Source organism: Pantherophis guttatus, chromosome 16 (genome assembly GCF_059756535.1).
Source record: "Pantherophis guttatus breed Tessera chromosome 16, ASM5975653v1, whole genome shotgun sequence".
Lineage (NCBI taxonomy): Eukaryota > Metazoa > Chordata > Lepidosauria > Squamata > Colubridae > Pantherophis > Pantherophis guttatus.
The window spans coordinates 6,646,745-6,670,697 of NC_142078.1; the positions used below are offsets into that span (position 1 = coordinate 6,646,745).

Genomic DNA, 23,953 nt, shown 5'->3' on the forward strand with positions numbered 1-23,953 from the left:
CATGGCATCGTTGCCTCTATTCCTCTCTTTTTTTTGAGAGAGAGATGTTTGGCAATGGCTAGGCTTGAATTGCAGGATCTCCAGCCCTCCAGATCTCCTTCTTCTTGACCTGATCATCACACCAGAGTCTGGTCTTCACGGCCCTCAATCAAAGACGTTTTTTTTCCCTACTCCGTCCGGTGTCAGAACTCATCAGTTGTGCGTCTCTCTCTCTCTACCCCCCACCCTTCGTGTTGCAAGTCGGGAGGCAACCGGAGGAAAAAGTCGTGGAGGGGAAATCCTAAATGTTAGCGTTTTCTCTGACCTTCACGTCATGGGGGTTGTCTGTAATTTGTTCCTGCACTGGAGTCTTTTGTCAAGCCTCGAGCTTCAAAAGCCCGCGGCTGTATTTTTTTTTAAAACAGAGAAACAGCTGCTGTTTGTGCTGGGGAGGCCCAGCCTGTGAGAAACCAAGACCTTCTGGGAGCTTGCGGAAGATGCTGCCTAATTCAGCCTAATTAAAAAAAAAACCCTCTTTTTCTCTTTCTCTGATGCTTTAAAAAAGCAAATAAATCCAGCCCCCTTTTTTTCCTCTCTCTTTCCAGGGTCTGATGGGGTTCATCGGTCCAATCGGGGAACCTGGCGGTGTTGGGGAGAAGGTACGTAGGGTACAGGGGTGGGTTCTACTTACCTTTACTACTGGTTTGCAACGGGGCTGGGCGCAGAAGCGTTCTGATGATGTCGGGGTCGGTGGGCAGAGCCTCCTGCCGGTTTTACTACTGTAAAACTACTACTAGTAGTAGCACTACTACTAGTAGTACTGCTGTTACTACTACTAGTAGTAGTGGTGGTAAAACTACTACTGTAAAACCCCGGTGTGAACCGGGGGCAACCCACCACTGGTAGGGTAGTGAAGTGGTTGCAGAAGCAACATTAAGCTGAGGAGACCTTCTACTAAGAGCCCTCAAGGTTTTGGGGAGTGGTGAAATGCAATTTTTTTTTTTGCTACCAGTTCTGTGGGCATGGCTTGGTGGGCGTGGCTTGATGGTGGTGGGGTCATGTGACTGGGTGGGCGTGGCCAACTTTTTTTTTTTTACTTTTTAAAGCATTTTTTTTTACTACCGGTTCGGGCGAATAGGTAGTAAAAAAATGCTTTAAAAAAGTAAAAAAAAAAAAGGTTCCGACGATCGCGCGGCACAGCTGTGATCGTTGGAATCTTTTTTTACTTTTTAAAGCATCTTTTTTTACTACTGGTTTGCCTGAACCGGTAGTTTTGATCACTACCGGTTCTCGCGAACTGGTTGCATTTCAGCCCTGGTTTTGGGGGACTATGAGCTACAGCAAAGTTCCAAAGTGATGTTGTGGCCCACCAGCGGAGCTGGCAGCAGATTCGGACAGTGAGGAGGTTGGGGAGGAACAAGGGCCAGTCCTGGAGTCTGGGGAAGGCTCTGTCGAGGGCTCTGCATCGGAGGCAGAGAGGGGGCCAGTGCCGTATGACAGTTATCAGCTGCCTTCGGAGTCAGACATCAGTGACGCAGAAGAACAGCTGGAGCCTGTTCCCAGTGTGCACATGTGCAGAGTTGCCAGATGAAGGGACCAGCTAAAGAACAAAGGTCGACTCAGGAGTAAAGCCACAGGTGGACGATGAATGGCCCCTCCCAGAGGGAATAAAAGAGGAGCGAAAGGGGAGTGGAGTTTGCAGGAGACAATAAGTTCGCTGAATTGGTTCTTGACTCCTTGCCAAGTTTTGAAGATATCGGCCTGGCAGCTCTCCAAGCCAGATAAGGTCTGTGACTGTAAATTCTCCCTTGAAAGACTTTGCTGGATGGGAATGAGAGGAATACACAGTAACTTAATAAAAAGGGATTTTTGTTGGGACAAGGAGTCTGCTTCATGCTCTTGGGAAGCCTGGGTCAGAACAATGATTAGTTTTTGATCAGAATTTCAATATCCCATGCTGGATCCTGTGGCCGCTGAATTGGGCCACCCTGAGATCCTTAGAAAACATTTGATTGCTTTAAGAGTTACGGAGAGCTGCTACGCTTGCAGACGCAAGCAACGTTTCTCAATTGTTTCGGTCCTAATATTTACACACTTCGTGCACAATTTACTTCCATTGTTCTTGTCCTTGTAACTGACATCCTAAGTTTGAGAAGTTACAGTTGGCCAAGTTGGCTTCAAGCAAACAGCGCTGAGAGAGGGCTGGTGGGCCACCCAACCTTATGACTTCTCTGTGCAAGGATGTGGCACCTATTTTGTGGATGGCGTGGTTGACTTCTGCTTCTCTGCGTCCTAGGGAGACCGCGGCACAGTTGGATCACCAGGGCCAATAGGCGTCAAGGGGTCGATGGTAAGGAGTAAGTCTGCATTCTCTCACTCCTCCTCTGTCTTGAGAAGTGGCACCCGGTGTTCTCACTACTTATTGAGATGACATTGGCTGCATATTCTACACAGTGGCTTCTTCTTCTTCTTCTTCTTCTTCTTCTTCTTCTTCTTCTTCTTCTTCTTCTTCTTCTTCTTCTTCTTCTTCTTCTTCTTCTTCTTCTTCTTCTCCTCCTCCTCCTCTTCCTCCTCCTCCTCCTCCTCCACCACTTCTTCTTCTCCTCCTCCTCCTCCATCTCCTCTTCTTCCTCTTCCTCCTCTTCCTCCTCCTCTGCCTCCGTCTCCTCTTCTTCTTCCTCCTCCTCCTCCTCTTCTCTTTTTCCTCCTCTTCCTCCTCTTCCTCTTCCTCCTCCTCTTCCTCTTCCTCCATCTCTTCCTCCTCTTCTTATTCCTCCTCCTCTTCCTCCTCCTCTTCTTCTCCTCCTCCCCCTCTTCCTCCTCTTCTTCTTCTCCTCTCCTCTTCCTCCTCCTCCTCCTCTTCTTCTTCCTCCTCCTCCTCTTCCTCCTCCTCTTCCTCCTCCTCCTCCTCCCAGCAAACCCCACTCCCTTCTAGCACTGATGATGTTACCTGGCTAATGAAACATCTGCAAGGAAACAACCAAGCTCAGAGAGCACCAAGGACCCCACAGTCTGTCTCCTCCTCCTCCTCCTTTTTCTTTGTGGTCAATCAAGGAGCTTGACCTAAGGTCAAATTACCATAACTTCACATCCAATTCTCCAGAGCAGGATTAAGGCCCTACTCAGTCACAGCTGCCTTCCCAGTCATAGCAGCTTCCCCAAACCCCGAGAACACAGTGTTTCTCTTTGATTAGGCCACCTTTGAAGTTTCTCTACGGGCCATTTTAAGGTCATTAACCATGAATGACCAACCTATTGCCAGGCTTTCTGTGAGAGGGTCAGAAATGTGTGTGTGGGGGGGTTTCCTCCATAGGAAAACAAGGAAATACCCCAGGGCACAATCCATCTTGAAGGTTACATCACCCAAACCTAAGATTAGCATTTTGAAGAGATTTAGGCCAAATGTTTGCAATTTTTCCCCCCGTTCCATTTTGCCATCAACTCTACAGAAACGAAACTGGGATGAATTAATTGTGCAATAGATTGGGAACCTGATAGTCTCAAGGCTCTTTTTAAAAACACTGTAGCTCACAAGCGAACCTTACATTTCCCTGCGTTTTATGCCAAATGAGCCAGCGCATCGCAAGTTCAGGCTCCTTTGCAAACCGAGTTTAATGCTTCTACCTACAGAGTTCTCAATGTGTGGGGTTGATGATCTGTTTCTCGTTATCGGGGTGAAAAGGTTATTTTGGTTGAATTTGCAGTAAGAAAGCAGATCCTTTTCATTCATTTCGCTTCGATGTTGCAGGGTCACCCTGGAATATCGGGAGAAGTTGGGGAGCCTGGTCCCGCTGGCCCACCAGTAAGTGACATCTTTTTTCCTTGCAACAGCCTTCTTCTCACACGTTCACAATGATGAAAAAAGGAAGGTTCTACATTTAGGCAAGAAAAACAAAATGCGCAGGTACAGTATAGGTGGTACCTTGCTCAATAGTGGTGACTGTGGAAGGGATCTTGGAGTCCTAGTGGACAATTGCTTAAATAGGAGCCAGCCGTGTGCAGCAGCTGCCAAAAAAGCCAACACAGTTCTAGGCTGCATCAACAGAGGGATAGAATCAAGATCACGTGAAGTGTTAATACCGCTTTATAAGGCCTTGGTAAGGCCATACTTGGAATCCTGCATCCAGTTTTGGTCGCCACGATGTAAAAAAGATGTGGAGAGTCTAGAAAGTGCGTAGAGAAGAGTAACAAATAGGATTAGGGGACTGGAGGCTGAAACATATGAAGAACAACTGCAGGAACTGGGTATGTCTAGTTTAATGAAAAGAAGGACTAGAGGTGACATGATAGCAGTCTTCCAATATCTCAGGGGCTGCCCCAAAGAAGAGGGAGTCAAGCTTTCTCCAAAGCACCTGAAGGCAGGAGAAGAAGCAACGGGTGAAAACTAATCAAGGAGAGAAGCAGCTTAGAACTAAGGAGAAATTTCCTGACAGTGAGAACAATTAACCAGTGGAACAACTTGCCGCCAGAAGTTGTGAATGCTCCAACACTGGAAGTTTTTAAGAAGTTGTTGGATAATCATTTGTCTGAAGTGGTGTAGGGTTTCCTGCTTAAGCAGGGTGTTGGACTAGAAGATCTCCAAGGTCCCTTACAAGTCTGTTATTCTGTTTTTGATACTTGTGAATTTTGTTCGAATGAAGAAAGAAAATTCTGCCCGGTATAATTTGGAGCAAACTCGGCTTAATTATTATTGCCATCAAGCCATATAAAAGTGTGGGAAGCTCTTTTCCCCCCCAAGAGAATGAAATATTTTGGGGAGTAATATTAAAAGAGGTAGAATATTATATTTTCCCAAAGGAGAAATGCTCCAGTCTTTCTTAACAGCCTCAAGCAGAAGCCTCAAGTCTTTAGAGATGGATATTTTGCACCTATTAATAAGAAAGACTGGGCCAATCTATTCATAAACAAAATGCCTTCCGCCACAGCCCCCACAGTTGAGGGGATTAAGAATTTACATTCCCTCACCCAAATTCTAAAGACAGGACATGACCTTTAGGATATAATAGGATTATCCCACCACCATTGAAATAGCAAAAGTCACAAGGCTCACTGCATTACACAACCCCCCTGGAGCATCTCAAACACAAAACCCCAGAAACCCATAAAGATCCATCCACTCACTCAGCCATTTTGTCAGCTGTCAAGGAAACATTTGCTGCTGTCATTGAAGTTTCTGGAAACCAAATAAACTGTCTTTCCTTGCAGTCAGTCAGGCTCCATTTTATTTCCAGCGCTTTTTTTCCCAGCTTGGAACTGGGCTGGGTTTTTCTTCCTACAAAAGTAAACATTTACCATTTAAAAAAAAAAATTGATTAAGGAAAATGCCCAACATATTTCCCTAAAGGTTTTTTCAGTTTCTTTTTACTCTGCCAAGCAGAGATTACCTCGGAATGAACCTCACCTGTAAAATTCCATCTCACAAGGCCTGATGGTGAGTCCTAAATTATCTGAGAGTGTTATTTCATCATTTTCAAGGGGTCCCCAGGATTTTGCGGTTCCCCGGGGATAAGAGGACCGAAAGGCCGGCGGGTAAGTGAAATTTACTATATTTTCTAGAGAATTTAGAGCAAAAGCAATCCTTTAGGGTTTGAAACAGAACTGTTTAACCATCATCCAAAGTCCTCCGTCATAATGGTGAGATATGGAGCAAAGTTTGGGTGATTTTTTTTTTGTTTGTTTGAAAAATGAGGAAAAGAGGCCCTAAACTTTGTGGCTGCTCCTGCTCCTTCAGACTCACTGAGGCTGCCCAACGCCCCAAAAGTAGATCAGATGTCCTGCACAGGCAGCCTCTGTGAGTCAGCGAAGCTGAGCATGGTGCGCTCGTCCCATCAGCCTCTCCTCTCACCACTCCACTTTTGGAACATGGGAAGCTGGTGGCTTGGCGGCCAGATTGTGGTGGGGAAGATGGGAAATGGGCCACGCGAGTGGCAGGATATGTTCTGACCCAACCTTTGCAGAAGCAAGAAACAGACTCCCCGCAAAGAAACCTCCCCCCCGTTTATTTACACCTTGGGAATTCATTGCATTCACCAACAGAAAGTCCAGGCAAGGAGTTAACTGAAACCATATCAGTCCTTATCAGCTCGTTATGATAAATGCAAGGCCCTGAGTTCCCAGCCTGCAAGGAAGGCTGCAAATTAAATCAGTTCAAACAGAGAAATAGACAAACCTCAATTCTGGCAAGGTAGCCTTTGTCGCAGGAAACACGCAAGGAACAAACTTTCCAGAAATGCGAACGGTTGTCTTCTGCAACAACCAAACCCTTCCCTTTTCCTCCTATTTATTCCCCAGCCAAGGAAGGGCCAGTCAGCGTCCACGTTTGTGCTGCTTCCCGAGTTGACTCATTGTCCTCCATTGTTCACCTATCTGCTCTGCGGATACACACATCTGGAACAGGCCCCAGCTGTTCCTCCTCCTCCACACTCATCTCTGACTCCAAAGGCAGCTGCCTCTCTGGCTGGGAAATTCCTGATGGCCCTGGCTCTATCTCTGTGTCTGAGGCTGAGCATCCATCAGAGCCTTCCCCAGGCTCCAGAACTGGCCCAAGTTTTTCCCCAACCTCCTCATCGTCCGAGTCTGCCGCCAGCTCCACTGGCCACTGGTGGGTCACAACAGGCCAGCATGCACACACGCAGCTCCACTCATGCCAGTGAGAAGAGAAGCTTTTGGGATGCCACTTGCTTGACACACACCAGGCCACCTCTCATGCGGTCTGGTTCCGAATAGGCCACAGCTCGGGGTTTGGGGACCCTGCCTTAAATATCCTGTTCTGAAACTGCTTACATTTAGGCTAGCCTGAAAACCAGGCACGAAGAGTACCTGTTCTACCCTACAAGAAGATAGTAAGCATCAGCCTCCTCTTCACGATGCCTTCTCTACTAGAATTGTAGAACGAATTTAGGAACCTTTTGATGCTTAAGAGCCCACACAACCAATTTCTGGGAACGTTGATTAAGCAACCACCAATGAAATTTAGACATACTGCACAGCTTTGACCCTTCTCTGTAACTCTGAACTCTTTGTTCTATCTCTCCTTCATTTTTCCAAGCCCGAGTAGTTGGTGACAACTGCAACTTCAAATGACCCACAGTAAAATCCATTATTTATTTATTTATTTTATTAAATTTTTATACCGCCCTTCTCTTGCTGGACTCGGGGCGGTGCACAGCCTAGAATAAAAAAAACATCCCAATACAAAATTTAAAATTTTAAAAGAATTAAACAAATTTTGGCCCAAAATTTAAAACCTCCCGACTAAAATCCATTTACAATTAAAAATATCTAAAGGGAGGGGGGGGGGGTTAACGCCAGCCCAGCTTGATGAAATAGAAAAGTTTTGAGGGCACGGCGAAAAGCACGGCGATCTGGGATTAAAGGGATAAAATCATGATTTATTTTTTTTCCAGCTGCAGGAGTGGCTTCTGTTGTTGCAGATCTTTTCATGTTTTGCTTCGGCCTTCTAGATGTTGAAAGCCACTTGTTTAAACTTCACCCTCCTGGTAGAAGGCTCCATATTTCATTAAACACGAATCTAAAACATGTTAAAGAAGAAACGTTGGTTGGGCCAGAGCGAAACAAGCGTTAGTTGGGCCAGTAGTTATGTTTTTAGGACTAGAGGCCAACGCCCATTGGTTGGGCTTAAAACACCCTTCCTCCCAAGCTAGTTGAAGAGGGATTGGTTGGATGAGATTCGGCAATAGCCAACCAGAAGCTGGACAAGTTATTGATGGATGGATGGGTCTTTTGCCCTACCAGTTGTCTTATTTCTTGGTTATTATTTTAGGAAAGGGAGATGCCCAATTCTTTCTTCTTACTAACCGAGCATTGAGTTAGTTGGGGGTTTTCCTCTCCTACTCCCTGTGGCAGGAATAGCTATTTTGGAGGAACGAGTGACGGAGAGGAACCCAGATCTCGTCCAGAAGGGATTCGTGGAAAAAAATATTCTTCTCCAAATCTTCCGGAGCCAAAAATCATCTCTGTCAATGACGCTTAAATCTCCAGTATTTTTGCACCACAAAGAGGTAACGGAGCCAGAAGGAAGCTCCTCTTTGGCTCCTGCTTGCTCTCTCTTTTCCCCTTCCCTTTTTCATATTTTTTTTCCCCCGCAGTGCCAAATCTGTATTTCCAGCAGCAACTGCGGTTTTTTTCCCGGCAACGTCTCTGCCAAAAATTCCCCCACTGCGTACAGCTCCCGTGCTTGGCTTCCCTTCCAGGAGATCTTGGGATGAAACACTCCAGGGCCCGAAGCCTGGCGCCGGTGGGCAACATTTCCCAGCTTGCCCTCAGCCCAAAAGTTCTTTTGGAAAGTTGGTTTTCCTAAGGTGGAAATCAGCCCCAGCGGGGTGTGTGTGTGTGTGTGTCTCCTTTGGAGCAGGAGAAAAAGCTGGATTCGAAACAAACGCAGCATTCGGCATCCCGGATCCTCAGCTCTGCTGTAGTCGACAGCAGACCAAGAATTTTGAAGACCTTCACAATTCAGTGAAGACCTTTGAGAATCTGAATGGAGGCCAGGCAACTCGCTTATGGCCAAACTCCAGATACCACAGTCTTTACATGGGCTTCAATTAATGACCTATTATTTTGAGGAATTAAGACCACAAGGGAGGCTGAGCGCTGAAGAATTGATGCTTTCCAATTGTGGTGTTGGAAAAGTCTCTCGAGTGTCTCTTGGACTGAGAAGAGACCCGATCAGTCAATCCTGAAGGAAGTCAACCTTAACTGTTCTTTGGAAGGACAGATCCTGAAGCTGAAGCTCAAACACTTTGGCCACCAAATGAGAAGAGAGGACTCACTGGAGAAGCCCCTGGTGGTGAGAAAGGCAGAAGGCAAAAATGGAGAAGGAGAAGGTAGAGGACGAGATGGTTAGATAGGGTCATCATCGACGCAATGAACATGAATTTTGGCAAAATCTGGGAGATGGTGGAGGACAGGAGGGCCTTGCATGATATGGTTGTGAAGTGTGAGGCATGATTTAGTGACTGAACGACCGCAGTAATAACAACAATAATAATTTGGAAGGAAAGAATTGGAAGTTTTCCTCCATCATCTGAAGTCCTCATCAGAAACTGGAGTCTTCTTTTTCAATTTTGGAGTTCTTCTGGACGGCTCGCTCTTCCTGGCCTGTGGAGAGCTCCTGGTTGGCTTTCATTCCACATTCATTCTTGATTTTGAGTGCATTGTTTTAAGAACTTGGATCTGCTGAGCATTTACAGGAGACCTCACCAAACATCTGCTTGCGTCTCACTGAGACATTCTCTGCTGTTTTGGGGGACGAGGGATGAAGATAAACTGTTTCAACTTCTCCCCTCCAAATGATGCTATAGGCACTGCATGTCAGAACAACTAGACACAAGGACACTTTTCCCCTCCTCACACTCTGCTAAACAACCAATTCCTACAACACTATCTAAAAAGGCAGTATTACCATCATTATTCTCCTCTTCCCTATTATCTATCTCCTATACCTCTTTTAATAATATGGAGGCGGTGGCTCAGTGGCTAAGATGCTGAGCTTGTCGCTCGAAAGTTCGGCAGTTCAGCAGTTCGAATCCCTAGTGCTGCGTAATGGGGTGAGCTCCCGTGACTTGTCCCAGCTTCTGCCAATCTAGCAGTTCGAAAGCAGGTAAAAAAAATGCAAGTAGAAAAATAGGGACCACCTTTGGTGGGAAGGTAACAGTGTTCCGTGCGCCTTTGGCGTTGAGTCATGCCGGCCACATGACCACGGAGACGTCTTCGGACAGCGCTGGCTCTTCGGCTTAGAAACGGAGATGAGCACCGTTTCAAAGGTGCTCATCTCCGTTTGTACGGATGTGCGAGGGGAACCTTTACCTTTATCTATACCTCTTTTATTACCTATGCCTATAACAAGCTTTAACTTTGTTGCTTATCGCTATTGTTATATGTACACTGAGAGCTTATGCACTGAAGACAAATACCTTTTGTGTCTAATCACACTTGGCCAGTAAATAATTCTATTCTATTCTGTTCTGTTCTGTTCTGTTCCGTTCCGTTCCGTTCCGTTCTGTTCCGTTCCGTTCCGTTCCGTTCCATTCCGATTTCCATTCCGATTTCTATTCTATTCTATTCTATTCTATTCTATTCTATTCTATTCTATTCTATTCTATTCTATTCTATTCTATTCCAGTCCATTCCATTCCATTCCATTCCATTCTGATTTCCATTCTGATTTCTATTCTATTCTATTCTATTCTATTCTATTCTATTCTATTCTATTCTATTCTATTCTATTCTATTCCATTCCATTCCATTCCATTCCATTCTGATTTCCATTCTGATTTCCATTCTATTCTATTCTATTCTATTCTATTCTATTCTATTCTATTCTATTCTATTCTATTCTATTCCATTCCATTCCATTCCATTCCATTCCATTCTGATTTCCATTCTGATTTCCATTCTGATTTCTATTCTATTCTATTCTATTCTATTCTATTCTATTCTATTCTATTCTATTCTATTCCATTCCATTCCATTCCATTCCATTCCATTCCATTCCATTCTGATTTCCATTCTGATTTCCATTCTATTCTATTCTATTCTATTCTATTCTATTCTATTCTATTCTATTCTATTCTATTCTATTCTATTCTATTCTATTCTATTCTATTCCATTCCATTCCATTCCATTCTGATTTCCATTCTGATTTCCATTCTGATTTCTATTCCATTCCATTCCATTCCATTCCATTCCATTCCATTCTGATTTCCATTCTGATTTCCATTCTATTCTATTCTATTCTATTCTATTCTATTCTATTCTATTCTATTCTATTCTATTCTATTCTATTCTATTCTATTCCATTCCATTCCATTCCATTCCATTCCATTCTGATTTCCATTCTGATTTCCATTCTGATTTCTATTCTATTCTATTCTATTCTATTCTATTCTATTCTATTCTATTCTATTCTATTCTATTCCATTCCATTCCATTCCATTCCATTCCATTCCATTCCATTCCATTCCATTCTGATTTCCATTCTGATTTCCATTCTATTCTATTCTATTCTATTCTATTCTATTCTATTCTATTCTATTCTATTCTATTCTATTCTATTCTATTCCATTCCATTCCATTCCATTCCATTCTGATTTCCATTCTGATTTCCATTCTGATTTCTATTCCATTCCATTCCATTCCATTCCATTCCATTCCATTCCATTCCATTCTGATTTCTATTCTATTCTATTCTATTCTATTCTATTCTATTCTATTCTATTCTATTCTATTCTATTCGCATTCACATTCCTATTCCTATTCCTATTCCTATTCTTTCTTCTGCCATGAGAGTTTCTTGGATTGCTGGATTGTCCACAGAACATGAAAGATTTATTTTATGGCTTTCCATGTCAGCGAAAAACAGCCAAATTTGGATCCCCCCCCAATCCCCATCCTTTTTCAGGAACAGGGTTCCCTACAGATCAGCCCTGAACTTCGGGGTAATATGCAAAAATTAAAAATTCTCCTCCTTTGAAGTCACCCTCAACATTTCCCACAAGTCCGTGCTGTGTCCTTCTGGGCATTCTGGGTAACTAAAATGGCGGGAGGCGAGCCGGAACCAGTCAGCTTGAGATCATTCCAACCTATTCTGCTCTTGAATTTCTACTTAACTGTCACTGGAAAAGAAAAGCATTGCATAGGTTTTGGGTTTTTTCCCCCAATGGATACCCAAACAACTCTCTTGGTCCCACCCTTTTGTAATTATCTCATTAGAACAAGTCCTTAATTTTATTGACATTTCTCTCCCCCCCCCTCTCCTCATTTTGGTTTTGTTCAGTCTCTGAGGAAAGGAGCCCCCGGCTATAATTTTAGATGCCTGCCACTCTCTGCCTGCCCTCTGCGTCTGATCTTCTATCCAAAAACATAATTCAAGGCAGAATGGAAAGCAGTTCCTTTCCCTCTTTCCCTCCACCCTCTTTCTCTCTCTTCTCTCCCCTCTCTTCTCTCTCTCTCTTCCCTCTTCCCTTTCTCCTCTCTCTTCTCTTCTCTCTCTTCTCTCTCCTCTCTCTTCTCTTCTCTCTCTTCTCTCCTCTCTTTCTTCCCTCTTCCCTTTCTCCTCTCTTTCTCCTCTCCCTCCTCTCTCTCTTTTTTCTCTCTCCTCTCCTCTCTTTCTTCCCTCTTCCCTTTCTCCTCTCTCCTCTCTCTCCTCTCTCTCCTCTCTTCCTCTTCCCTCTTCTCTCTCTCCTTTCTTTCTCCTCTCTCTCTCCTCTCTTCCCTCTTCTCTCTCTCCTCTCTCTTCTCCTCTCTCTCTTCTCCTCTCTCCTCTCTCTCCTCTCTTCCCTCTTCTCTCTCTCCTCTCTTTCTCCTCTCTCCTCTCTCTTCTCCTCTCTCTCTTCTCTTTCCCCCTCTCCCTCCTCTCTCCTCTCTCTCTCTTTCTTCTCTCTCTCCCTCTCTTCTCTCTCTTCTCTCCTCTCTCTCTTCCTTCTCCCTCTCCCACTTCTCATTTCCTTTCTCCGCTGTCACAATTGATCTCACATTGTGCTGTTTCAGAGCCCTTTCGAAGGCAAGGGAATGACTCAGATGCTGGTTCTGATTCAGAAGCCCCAGTGTGATTTATGAGGGTCTCAAATTTAGCAATTATAGTGTCGGGATGGAAAAGAACTCCATGTCAACTTCTGGGGGGCGGTGTGTGTGTGTGTGGGGGGGCAAACACCCAAACCCCAAACTAAAAACAGACGTTTTAAAACGATTCTTCTCTCTCCCGTGACAAAGATAGAACTCGCTTCTCGTTGGGTCTGCATCCTATTTCTTGCATGTTTCCACCAGGGAGGGATGTTTGTTCGTTCAGTCCTTTGCAAGTTGTCGTTCGTAATGAGCCCCTGATTTTCCTTTTTTGGTGCAATGATTTTAATCCCCCCCTCCCCGATTAATGCTCACCACATGTGGAAGATTGTGCATCCTTCAACACGGGATCTTTGCTTTACACGGTGTGGCCTTGGCGCAATTCAATCCATTTGCTTGGAAAATGTCGCCCAGTTCTTGCCGGATCAGGTTCCCTTGCTGGATAGAAACCTGGATTCCTCCGCTGGCAGCATACGAAATCTGTCAAAAGTGACAGAAATCAGATAAGCAGAAGACACTCCTGGAATCTGGAGAGCTTCTTCTTGTTACTTTGTGCCTTTGGGAGCATGGAGAAGACAGTGTGAAAACGCCATTTGGTGTGACTTGTTTCTTCTAGAATAGGGTTCTGCAACCTTAAACACTCCAAGAGCCATTTGGACCCGTTTCCCACAGAAAAGAAAACACCGGGAGCCACAAAACCCTTCCAGTGACTGACTATTTCTTGAGCGGCCACAAAACTAGCATATGTAGTTGAATTAAATGTTCTGTTTTCTTCTGAAACTTTTCCTTTCTTGGATTTATCCATGGTTGGCCTCCCGGGCGTTGAAAAGCTCAATAAATCACATGCCGGCGAGTGTCACATATTGGCAGTTGTGACACATATTTTGAGTGACAGGAAGCCACAGCAGAGGAGCGAAAGAGCCGCATGCGACTCCAGAGCCGCAGGTTGCTGACCAAGAGTTGAAGTCCACCTACAAGGCATCTATTTCCACTTCTGGATGGGTTGATTCCTGATTGATCGATCCACACGCCATCAAATGAGGGCCATCTCTCGGTGACCACAGTGATAGAACTTCTCCTGGTGGATTTGTCCCCAACCTGGTCCTTCTGGTCATCTAATGGTGACCCTTTCTTGCTGTAATAAAAACCACCACCACCCCTTGCTCCAGGCCATCTCTTCTTCTATATCTTCAACTTTTCCCTGAATTAAGAGATCTTTTGCTTATCATTTTACTTATTTGACATTTCTGCAGTTGAGTTCTTGAGTGAATGGAAGAACTACTGTATATCAAGGAGGAAATCAAAAAGAAATGACAAGACGAGAGGCAGTAGGCTTCTGTCCGTCAAAATGAAGCTGCGAGTCAGGGTTTTGCTTGTTTTAGCAAACTGGTTTTCTTCTCCCATGTCCTAAACCATGTCACTCCCCCACCCTTCAGCAAACTGGATCACACATTGATGTTCAGATCATGGTTTGACTCCAAACTTGAAGCTGGTCTATGAAACTTGGTTCTGTTTCCTCCTTCGCTCCTGACCAATCTGTGCATTAATAGTTTGCCAGGTTCTAAAAGCTTGCTGAGATGCCTTCTCCATTGTGAGAAGAAGATCCTGCCTCAGAAACGTTCCATGGGAGAAGTTCAGAAGTTTTTCAAACAATAAGGACTGATATGTCCACATTTCCTTTTCTTTGGACAGCATCATGGCTAAACACTCAGACTTCTGGGTGTCTGGATTCAAAGCCCTTCTTGACCAGGATGATGGACTGTTTCTCTCACACACCTCACATAGACAAGAAGGGAACCTTCAGCTTCCAACATGGAAGCACAGGATAGAAGTGGGATACTAAACAAATACATAGAAGGAAAAATGGGGACTGCAGGTGCCTTTGAAACGGGGTCCCCAAATTCAGTGACAGAGATTGCCAAGATAAAATAGGTGGGTTAAAATATGGGAAAAGAGGTGTTGTGTCCTGCCAGCGGCCAGTGGAGCTGGAGGCAGACTCAGACAGTGAGGAGGTTGGGGAGGAACATGGGCCAGTCCTAGAGTCTGGGGAAGGCTCCGTGTCAGAGGCAGAGATGGGGCCAGGCTGTCTGACAGTTATCAGCTACCTTCGGAGTCGGAGATAAGTGGGACAGAAGGACAGCTGGAGCCTGTTCCCAATGTGCACATGCACAGAACTGTCAGGAGAAGGAAACAATTAAGGAACAGGGGTCAACTCGGGAGTAAAGGCACAAGTAGACACTGAATGGCCCCTCCCATAGGGAACAAATAGGAGCAAAAGGGGAGTGGTGTTTGCAGGAGACAATTCGTTCGTTTATTAGTGGGAAGATTTGCTTATCTGAGTTGGTGCCTCACAGAGACTCCTTGCCAAGTATTTCCTTGTACAGAGTTGCACTTGGAAGCTATCGGCCTGGCAACTATCCAAGGCCTGATAAGGTCTGTGGTTGCAATTCACCCTTGAAAGACTGTTTGCCGGGACTTTGCTGGAGGTGAATGCTAGGAATTCACATTAGCCAAATAAAAACGGGTTTTGTCGGGATAAGGAGTCTGTTTCGTGATTTTGTGAAGCCTAGGTCAGAACAAGAGGCGAAACCCTCCCTTCTTCCCACGAGTGATGCTGAAGAGTGATTGCACCGCAGCCAACTGAAAGTATACATTAACATGGCTTATTAACAGCCTGGATTAGATTTCTAGCATCAGAGAGGTACCTATAGTTAAACCCAGTGGTGGGATTCAGCTAGTTCGCACCAGTTCGGTAGAACCGGTAGCTAAACTTTTCTGGAGTTCGGTAAACTGGCTGAAGTGAGGGGCAGGAAGCCCTGCCATGCCCGGCGAGGAGGGGAGAAGAGACGGCAAGGGGAGCTCTGTCTCCCTCCACGTGCCCCAATGAAAGGCAGCGGTAGCCTGGGTGCTTCCCTTCCACCCCCTGTCTGGTGCTGTAAGTAATTTAACAACCAGTTCGCCCAGGGTCAGGTTGGCTGTTGCGGGAGGCTTGTCCCAAATGTGTGGCGGAGCTGGAGGGCCACGCCTCCCACAACAGCCAATCTGACCTTGGGCGAACCTGTTGTTAAATTACTTGAATCCCACCACTGGTTAAACCCCTTTGATCTTCTTTCTTTTTTTTAACCATGTTTCCCCGAAAATAAGACCTTGTCTTATATTTTTTTGAACCCTGAAATAAGCACTTGGCCTTATTGCCATGCGCTCAAAAGTCCGATTGGGCTTATTATCAGGGGATGTCTTATTTTCGGGGAAACAAGGTAGATAGATAGATAGATAGATAGATAGATAGATAGATAGATAGATAGATAGGATAAATACTGTGTTTCCCCAAAAATAAGACCCTGTCTTATATTTTTTTGAACCCTGAAATAAGTGCTTGGCCTTATTGCCATGCGCTCAAAAGCCCGATTGGGCTTATTATCAGGGGATGTCTTATTTTGGGGGAAACAGGGTAGCATGTAAAGGGTGTGCTTATATTTGTGACCTGGGTGTGTTTTTTTTTCCACCTCTCCAAGGGTGCTCGAGGTCCTGATGGAACACCAGGTGAAGCGGGGCCCCAAGGACCGAAGGTGAGTCATTTTCCCCTTCCTCCAATCAAAAATGCAGAGTCATTCTTGGACACGTGCCACGGTTGGCCTCTTGCACTGCTGGAAGGCATAGACTGGACCTTTGCCATGGTTCTGTGCCAGGCTACAGAAATCACGCACAGGAAGTGTCAACATTGAACGTCTTTGCTACTCCTGTTGTTCCGTGTCCGATGATTTGATTCTATTACTAAGTACAGTTGCAAGAACAGTTGGCTAGTCTAGCAGTCTTCCAATATTTGAGGGGCTGCCACAGAAAGGAGGGGGACAAGCTATTTTCCATAGACCAGAAGGCCAGACAAGGAACAATGGATGGAAACCAATCAAAGAGAGAAGCAACCTAGAAATAAGGAGAACTTTTCAGACAGTGAGAACAATCAACCAAGAGAAGAGCTTGCCTTCAGAAGTTGTGGGAGCTCCCTCACTGGAGGCACATGCATACATGACTCCCCCCCCAGTCCCCCCACTTTTGGCACGCGACGGCAAAAAGGTTAGCCATCACTGCCTTATACTATCTTGGTTAAATAGTTGTACAGTCTATTTTCGAAAACCTCCAATGATAGATCTCAGAATCAATGTGCTACAAAGCTCCACGAGACAGGAATAACATTCCCGATACTTCTACAGAGCATAGAGAGTTAGGAAGTCTTTCTTCCTTGCCAAACACATAGGCTGAGATTTAGTATTTCCTTCCACACAGACTGAGCACAGACTAACCCATGTTCTCAAAATAGCTTCCCACTTCTCTACATGGTCCGTTAGGGAGAAAACTGGCCCAAAACTCATCTCCACGATGTTCTAGTTTGTTGCATGCAAGATTTTTAAAAAAAATTTGCAAGAAGGCAAGGCAAGAAAGAGAGCTATGGATACTAAATTTATACTTTAGATTTTGGTCAACTGGGAGAATTCCACAACGTGTCCTTTTTTCCCATCGCCTTAAATAGAGTGGATTTTCTCTCTGCTCTTTGGGAGAATGGCCAGATGGGAAAAGGGAAGAAAATAGAGTAATATAGAATAGGATTCTTTATTGGCCAAGTGTGATTGGACACACAAGGAATTTGACTTTGGTGCATATGCTCTCAGTATACATAAAAAGTCAAGATACATTTGTCAAGAATAATAAAGTACAACACTTAACGATAGTCATAGGGTTCAATAAGCAATCAAATCATACTAGGAAACAATCAATATAAATTGTAAAAATAGAATAGAATAGAATAGAATAATGAATGGAATGGAATAGAATGGAATGGAATAGAATGGAATAGAATAGAATAGAATAGAATAGAATAGAATAGAATAGAATAGAATAGAATAGAATAGAATAGAATAGGAGATGGAATGGAATGGAATGGAATGGAATGGAATAGAATAGAATAGAATAGAATAGAATAGAATAGAATAGAATAGAATAGAATAGAATAGAATGGAAATCAGAATGGAAATCAGAATGGAATGGAATGGAATAATGAGTGGAGTGGAGTGGAGTGGAGTGGAGTGGAGTGGAGTGGAGTAGAGTAGAGTAGAGTAGAGTAGAGTAGAGTAGAGTAGAGTAGAGTAGAGTAGAGTAGAGTAGAATAGAATAGAATAGAATAGAATAGAATAGAATAGAATAGAATTTTTTATTGGCCAAGTGTGATTAGACACACAAGGAATTTGTCTTTGGTGCATATGCTCTCAGTGTACATAAAAAGAAAAGATACATTCGTCAAGAATTATAAGGTACAACACTTAATGATAGTCATAGGGTGCAAATAAGCAATTGAATCATACTAGGAAACAATCAATATAAATTGTAAGGATACAGCAACAAGTTACAGTCATACAGTCATAAGTGAGAAGAGATGGTGATAGGAACGATGAGAAGATTAATAGTAGCGCAGCCTTTTAGCTGTTTAGCAGAGTGATGGCGTTCAGGAAAAAAACTGTCCTTGTGTCTAGTTGTTCTGGTGTGCAGTGCCCTATAGTGTCATTTTGAGGGTAGGAGTTGGAACAGTTTATGTCCAGGATGCGAGGGGTCTGTAGATATTTTCCCAGCCCTCTTTTTGACTTGTGCAGTAGACAGGTCCTCCATGGAAGGCAGGTTGGTAGCAACTGTTTTTTCTGCAGTTCTAATTATCCTCTGAAGTCTGTGTCTGTCTTGTTGAACCAAGCCAGACAGTTATAGAGGTGCACAGACTCAATCATTCCTCAAAAATGAACCTTTCTTGCATTTTTTTTTTAAAAAACCCTCTCCCTTTTGTTATGATCTTATTAACAGGGCCTCCCAGGTCATCCAGGTAAACCAGGATTGGACGGTCAAGAGGTACGTTCAGTATTTTTGAAGGGATTTAAAAGTGTTTGAGATGTTTATGGTATCTTGGCAAGACTTGGCTCTGATCTTCCACCTGAATTCAAGTCTTTGTGTTTGTAGGGAAAGATTGGCGAAATGGGAGAGATCGGATCTCGTGGCTTCCCTGTAAGTCCATCCTTCGTCTTGCCTCATAACAAGAAGACTTAATAGGTTATCAGAGACAGTAATGGAGAGAATCTGTATGAATTTCCCCCATTTATGGACTTTGATCCAGGCTAGTAAAGTTGGATTAGGGAAGGTTTTTTCCCCTTCTTTTAATTTTTCTCTCCTCCTCCTCCTCCTCCTCCTCCTCCTCCTCCTCCTCCTCCTCCTCCTCCTCCTCCTCCTCCTCCTCCTCCTCCTCCTCTCTTCTTCCTCCTCCTCCTCCTCCTTCTTCTTCTTCCTCCTCCTCCTCTTAAATTTTCTCCCCTCCTCCTCCTCTTCCTCTTCTTCTTCTTCCTCCTCCTCAATTTCCTCTTCCTCCTCCTCCTTCTCTTCTTCTTCTTCCTCCTCCTCCTCTTCAATTTTCTCCTCCTCCTCCTCCTCCTTTTCTTCCTTCCTTCCTTCCTTCCTTCCTTCCTTCCTTCCTTCCTTCCTTCCTTCCTTCCTTCCTTCCTTCTCTCCCTCCCTCCCTCCCTCCCTCCCTCGGGTCTTGATTTCTGATTTGCAACATCACTGAGAAGCTTCTTCCACTTCTGTATCACTTTGGATTTTTTAAATTTTTATTTTATATTTGAAAGTTCTCATTAAGTTCGGTGCCCTTTCCCCACATCAGTTTTGCTTGATGCGCAAAAAAGATTTCGAAAGCAAATTTCCCTGATGATATAATTAACTTTCATGCATTATTTGTAATTAATAGTGGTGGCTTGAAAAATCATTCATCATCATCATCATCATCATCATCATCATCATTTTTAAAAAATCTTTTTATTTTTTTTTATTTTAATTTTGATTTATATGCCGCCCTTCTCCGGAGACTCAGGGCGGCTTACAATGCGCTCAGCAATAGCCTTCATCCTTTTTGTATATTTATACAAAGTCAGTTTATTGCCCCCACGAACTGGGTCCTCAATTTACCTACCTTAGAAAGGATGGAAGGCTGAGTCAACCTTGAGCCTTGAGAGATTCGAACCTGCAGTAATTGCAGGCATCTGGTCTTAATAACCAGCTTAATAACAGGGTGCCTTAGACCACTGTACTACCAAGGCTCTACCAAAAAATCTGCCTTCTGTTCACTTATAAAGCTGAATTACTTCATTTGGAGGAGTGGAAAAATTGAAAGGCAATTAAATTTATGAGTGAAGTTGTATCTCGTTTAGAGCTTGGTCTCTTCCATTGGCTTGTTTCATTGCAGGGCATCCAAGGATCTTCTGGACCCCAAGGAGCAAAAGGACCTCCTGGAGACTTGGCAAGTACCACAAATGGACCTCTACTTTTTCTCTCCACTCCTGTCCACTCTTCAACCCCACTCTTGATTATTCCTATCTGAGCAGCCATGTAGAAGAACGTGAGAAGTCTTCTTCAAAGGAGCCCCAGCATTGTTGCATCTCTTTCTGCTTGGTCCATTCCCTTAACATTTTGACCAAAATTTATTTATTTATTTGTTTTATTCGGCTTATATGCCGCCCTATCTTCCAATGGACTCAGGGCGGCTCACAATAATAAAAACACAAGCCACAATACAAAATAAAATCTAAAAAATTTAAAATTTAACCCTTAAAATGAGGTCTTCTCTGAAGACGCCAGAAGATTCCCTTAACATTTTGACTAAAATGAGGTCTTCTCTGAAGGTCTTCTCTGAAGACACCAGAAGATTCCCTTAACATTTTGGCCAAAATGAGGTCTTCTCTGAAGACGCCAGAAGATTCCCTTAACATTTTGACTAAAATGAGGTCTTCTCTGAAGGTCTTCTCTGAAGACACCAGAAGATTCCCTTAACATTTTGGCCAAAATGAGGTCTTCTCTGAAGATGAGAAGAGGTCTTCTATGAAGAAGATGCATTTCTTTCTGCTTGGTCCATTCCCTTAACATTTTGGCCCAAACGAGGTTTTCTCTTGAACCCAGCACCTATATTTGATTTAATTTGATGAAAAGCAATGAAGGAAATGCAGTTCTTGCGATTTGATTGAAAACTTTGGAGGGACCGTCAGAAATGTTTCTGTATATGTTGAATCTCCAACTCGCAATTTGTGTCTGTCAGTCAACCAGCTCATCCATCATGTACATTTAAGATCCTGGTCCAGTTCAGCAGAAGGCTTTGTATGTTCTTAACTTTGTGCGCCTGTCTTTTCAGGGACCCCAAGGCCCACCAGGTCCACCAGGAATTATGGGAGAAATTGGACATAAGGTAGGATATGACTTCCACCTCCCTCTCATTTTTCTACAATTTTCCGGAATCCACCCAGCTTTTGGGAATCCCCCCCAAAAACTGAATTCTGAGATGCACCCTATATTAGAAAGTCAGGGAGGACAGATGATGGTTGATATCAGGGGTGGGCTTCACCTGGTTGCTGGGTGGGTGTGGCCATGGTGGGTGTGGCCTAGTCGGCCTCCTGTACAATGACGGGGGGGTATTTTTGCCCTCCCCAGGCTCCGGAGGCTTTCCTGGAGCCTCCAGAAGGGCAGAAACAGCCTCCCCAGACTCCGGAGGCCCTCTGAAGGCCAGAAACGGCCCCGTTTCTGGCCTTCCCAAACTTTTGATAGACCCGTTTTTCGCCCTCCCTGAGCCTCCATGTGTATCCTGCATTTACCTACATCCAAAACTGGGTGGGGCAGAGTGGGAGGGGCCAGCCAGGAGTGGGATTTGGGGGTTCTCCGAACTGCACAGAATCTTAGCTAGAGGTTCTCCTGAAACCCCTGCAAATCCCCAACAGCCCAGCCCTGGTTGATATCAAGAGCAGAAGACTTGAAAACTTTGTTATTCTGGAAATGAACGATTTGCCATTCAGCTCTTTTCCTCTGGGTGAAAAAAGAAGCAATCTCATTGCTTCTCTCCAGCATGTTCTGGGTTGGGTCTTCTCTATTTATTTATTTTTCTTCCTTCCTCTCCCTCTTCCAGGGACCTCCTGGTGCAGCAGGACAGCGAGGGCTTCCGGGAGAACCTGGCATAAAGGTAAGGGAGAGCGAAGATCTTCCTTTCTCTTTAGGTGACCAAGGACTCTTGCCTCTGTTATGCCAGCTGACGCTGGGTGTGTTGTGGTTGATGACCAGGGGTGGGCAAATGTAGCTCTTTTACAACCTGTGGACTTCAACTCCCAGAATTCCTGAGCCAGCTTGGCTGTCTCAGACAGCTTGGGTGTCTCAGGAATTCTGGGAGTTGAAGTCCACAGGTTGTAAAAGAGCTACATTTGCCCACTCCTGACGAAGGTCATGGCGGTATGAAGGCAACAGAAGGGGTTCCAGCTCATTTCTGAGCCAAGATCTGATCCAAGAATTTGATTGTTTTTTGATATATATAAATCATGGATGGAAAGGAAGGAAGGGAGGGAGAGAGGGAAGGAGGGAGGGAGGAAGGAAAGGAGGAAGGAGGGAGGGAAGGAGGGAGAAAGGGAGGAAAGGAGGAAGAAGGGAGGGAGGGTGGGAATGAAGGAAGGAAAAGAAAGGGAGTGAGGGAGCGAGGAAAGAAGGATGGATGGATGGATGGATGGATGGATGGGAGGTAAGGGAGGAAAGAGATTATACCTTGCAGTTCAAGGTTATGAGATTCCATTCCATTCCATTCCAAGCAATTCCATCCTGCTTCCTTCCAGCTTCTTGTGCTTTTCTCCTCCAGCTGGTCTGTTTGCTTTGGAAAGCCTCCCAAGACATTGCTGGAGCTACTGTGTCTTCAGACCTTCAGACCTTCTCTCCATCTCTCCTTTTCATCTCTGTTGGTCCTGCATGATGTTTATCCACCTCCTCCTTTTACCATCTCAGCAATTTTTAAAAAAAACCCTTTATTTGCCTGGCTTTTCACCTCCTCCAACAGACGGACTCCTGGAGAGCAAGCTCATGTTTCAAACAGGAAGCGCATTTTTCATCTGTAGGAGAGGTCTTCAGTCTTTCTTCTAAAAAAACTGGTGTATGCTCACGGTTAGCAGGTCACAAGCTGCTCCTTCAAGGAACTGCATTTCGGAATTCTGTCTTCTTAATGTTCAAAACTCATGTTTTAGTCAGATGTCCCGAAGGTGCTTTTTATTCCAAGAGGCAACTGGACTTTCTGGTTTTTCTTTGAAGACTTTGCGCTTCTCATCAAAGGAGCTTTGTTTACGTCCATCTGTTCTGTCACTTTTCTCCTGAGCCCAGATTAACAGAGTTGGAAGGGACCTTGTAGGTCATCTAGTCCAACCCCCCAACCCAAGCAGGAGATCCTACACCACTTCTGACCGATGGCAGTCCAATCTCTTCTTGAAGGCTTCCAGGGATGAAGCTCCCACAACTTCTGAAGGCAACTTCTGTTCCATTGGTTGATTGTTCCCACAGTCAGAAAATTCATCCTTATTTCCAGGTTGAATCTCTCCTTGGTCAGTTTCCGTCCATTATTGCTTATCTGGCCTGCAGGTGCTTTGGAGAATAGCTTGGCCCCCTCCTCTCTCTGGCAGCCCCTCAAATATTGCAAGACTGCTATCCTGTCTCCCCTGGTCCTTCTCTTCACTACACTAGCCATGCCCAGTTCCTGCAACCATTCATCGTATGTTTTAGCCTCCAGTCCCCTCATCATCTTGGTTGCACTCTTTCTACAGTCTCAATACCCTTTACAGATTAACAGAGTTGGAAGGGACCTTATAGGTCATCTAGTCCAACCCCCTGCTCAAGTAGGAAGCCCTATACCATTTCTGACATATGGCAATCCAGTCTCTTCTTGAAAGCTTCCAAGGATGAAGCTCCCACAACTTCTGTTCCATTGGTTGATTGTTCTCACGGTCAGAAACTTCATCCTTATTTCCAGAATAAGGAAATCTTTCCTTGGTCAGTTTCCATCCATTATTCCTTGTCTGGCCTTCAGGTGCTTTGGAATTCAACTTCTTCTTGAATTGGGAAGCGAAATGTCTTCAGAGAAAAAAAAAGAAAAACTGCCTCTTGAAAAAGTATCTTTGGGACAGCCGTGATCTGGATGACTGACAATTTCCATAGACTTTTGGAACTCAGATGGTTCCTTCTACCTTCCCAGAATAGCCGTACGCCCAATGAATTTCCTTCAAATGAGCTTTATGTATTTCTGAATTTAACTTAATGATGATTTTTGTCTCGTTGCAACCTCCAAACCAGTCTTCGGGGCTTATTTGTTGCGATACGAGCGGTTGCGTCTTTGCTTTTATCACATGGCATTATGGGGTTTAAGCTTCTTTCTTAGCGTAACTAGAAGAAGTGGGGAATTTTCAGAATGAAGATCCAGAAAGAAGGATGGTATCGGAGGTGGGTTTCAGCAGGTTCTGACCAGTTCTGGAGAACCTGTAGCGGAAATTTTGAGTAGTTTGGAGAACCGGTAGTAAAAAT

At 44.4% G+C, this 23,953-nt stretch overlaps 1 protein-coding gene across 2 annotated transcripts in view; it reads left to right on the forward strand.

The window, feature by feature from the left end:
* COL27A1 (collagen type XXVII alpha 1 chain) overlaps positions 1-23,953 on the forward strand; it is a 210,210-nt gene that overhangs the window by 119,472 nt on the left and 66,785 nt on the right. For both annotated transcript variants that reach the window (XM_087879541.1, XM_087879543.1), the window contains 10 exons: positions 585-638; positions 2,276-2,329; positions 3,728-3,781; positions 5,455-5,508; positions 16,078-16,131; positions 18,407-18,451; positions 18,560-18,604; positions 19,833-19,886; positions 20,772-20,825; positions 21,537-21,590. In XM_087879541.1, coding sequence (XP_087735667.1) covers positions 585-638; positions 2,276-2,329; positions 3,728-3,781; positions 5,455-5,508; positions 16,078-16,131; positions 18,407-18,451; positions 18,560-18,604; positions 19,833-19,886; positions 20,772-20,825; positions 21,537-21,590 — 522 coding nt within the window. The remainder of the gene's footprint in view (positions 1-584; positions 639-2,275; positions 2,330-3,727; positions 3,782-5,454; positions 5,509-16,077; positions 16,132-18,406; positions 18,452-18,559; positions 18,605-19,832; positions 19,887-20,771; positions 20,826-21,536; positions 21,591-23,953) is intronic.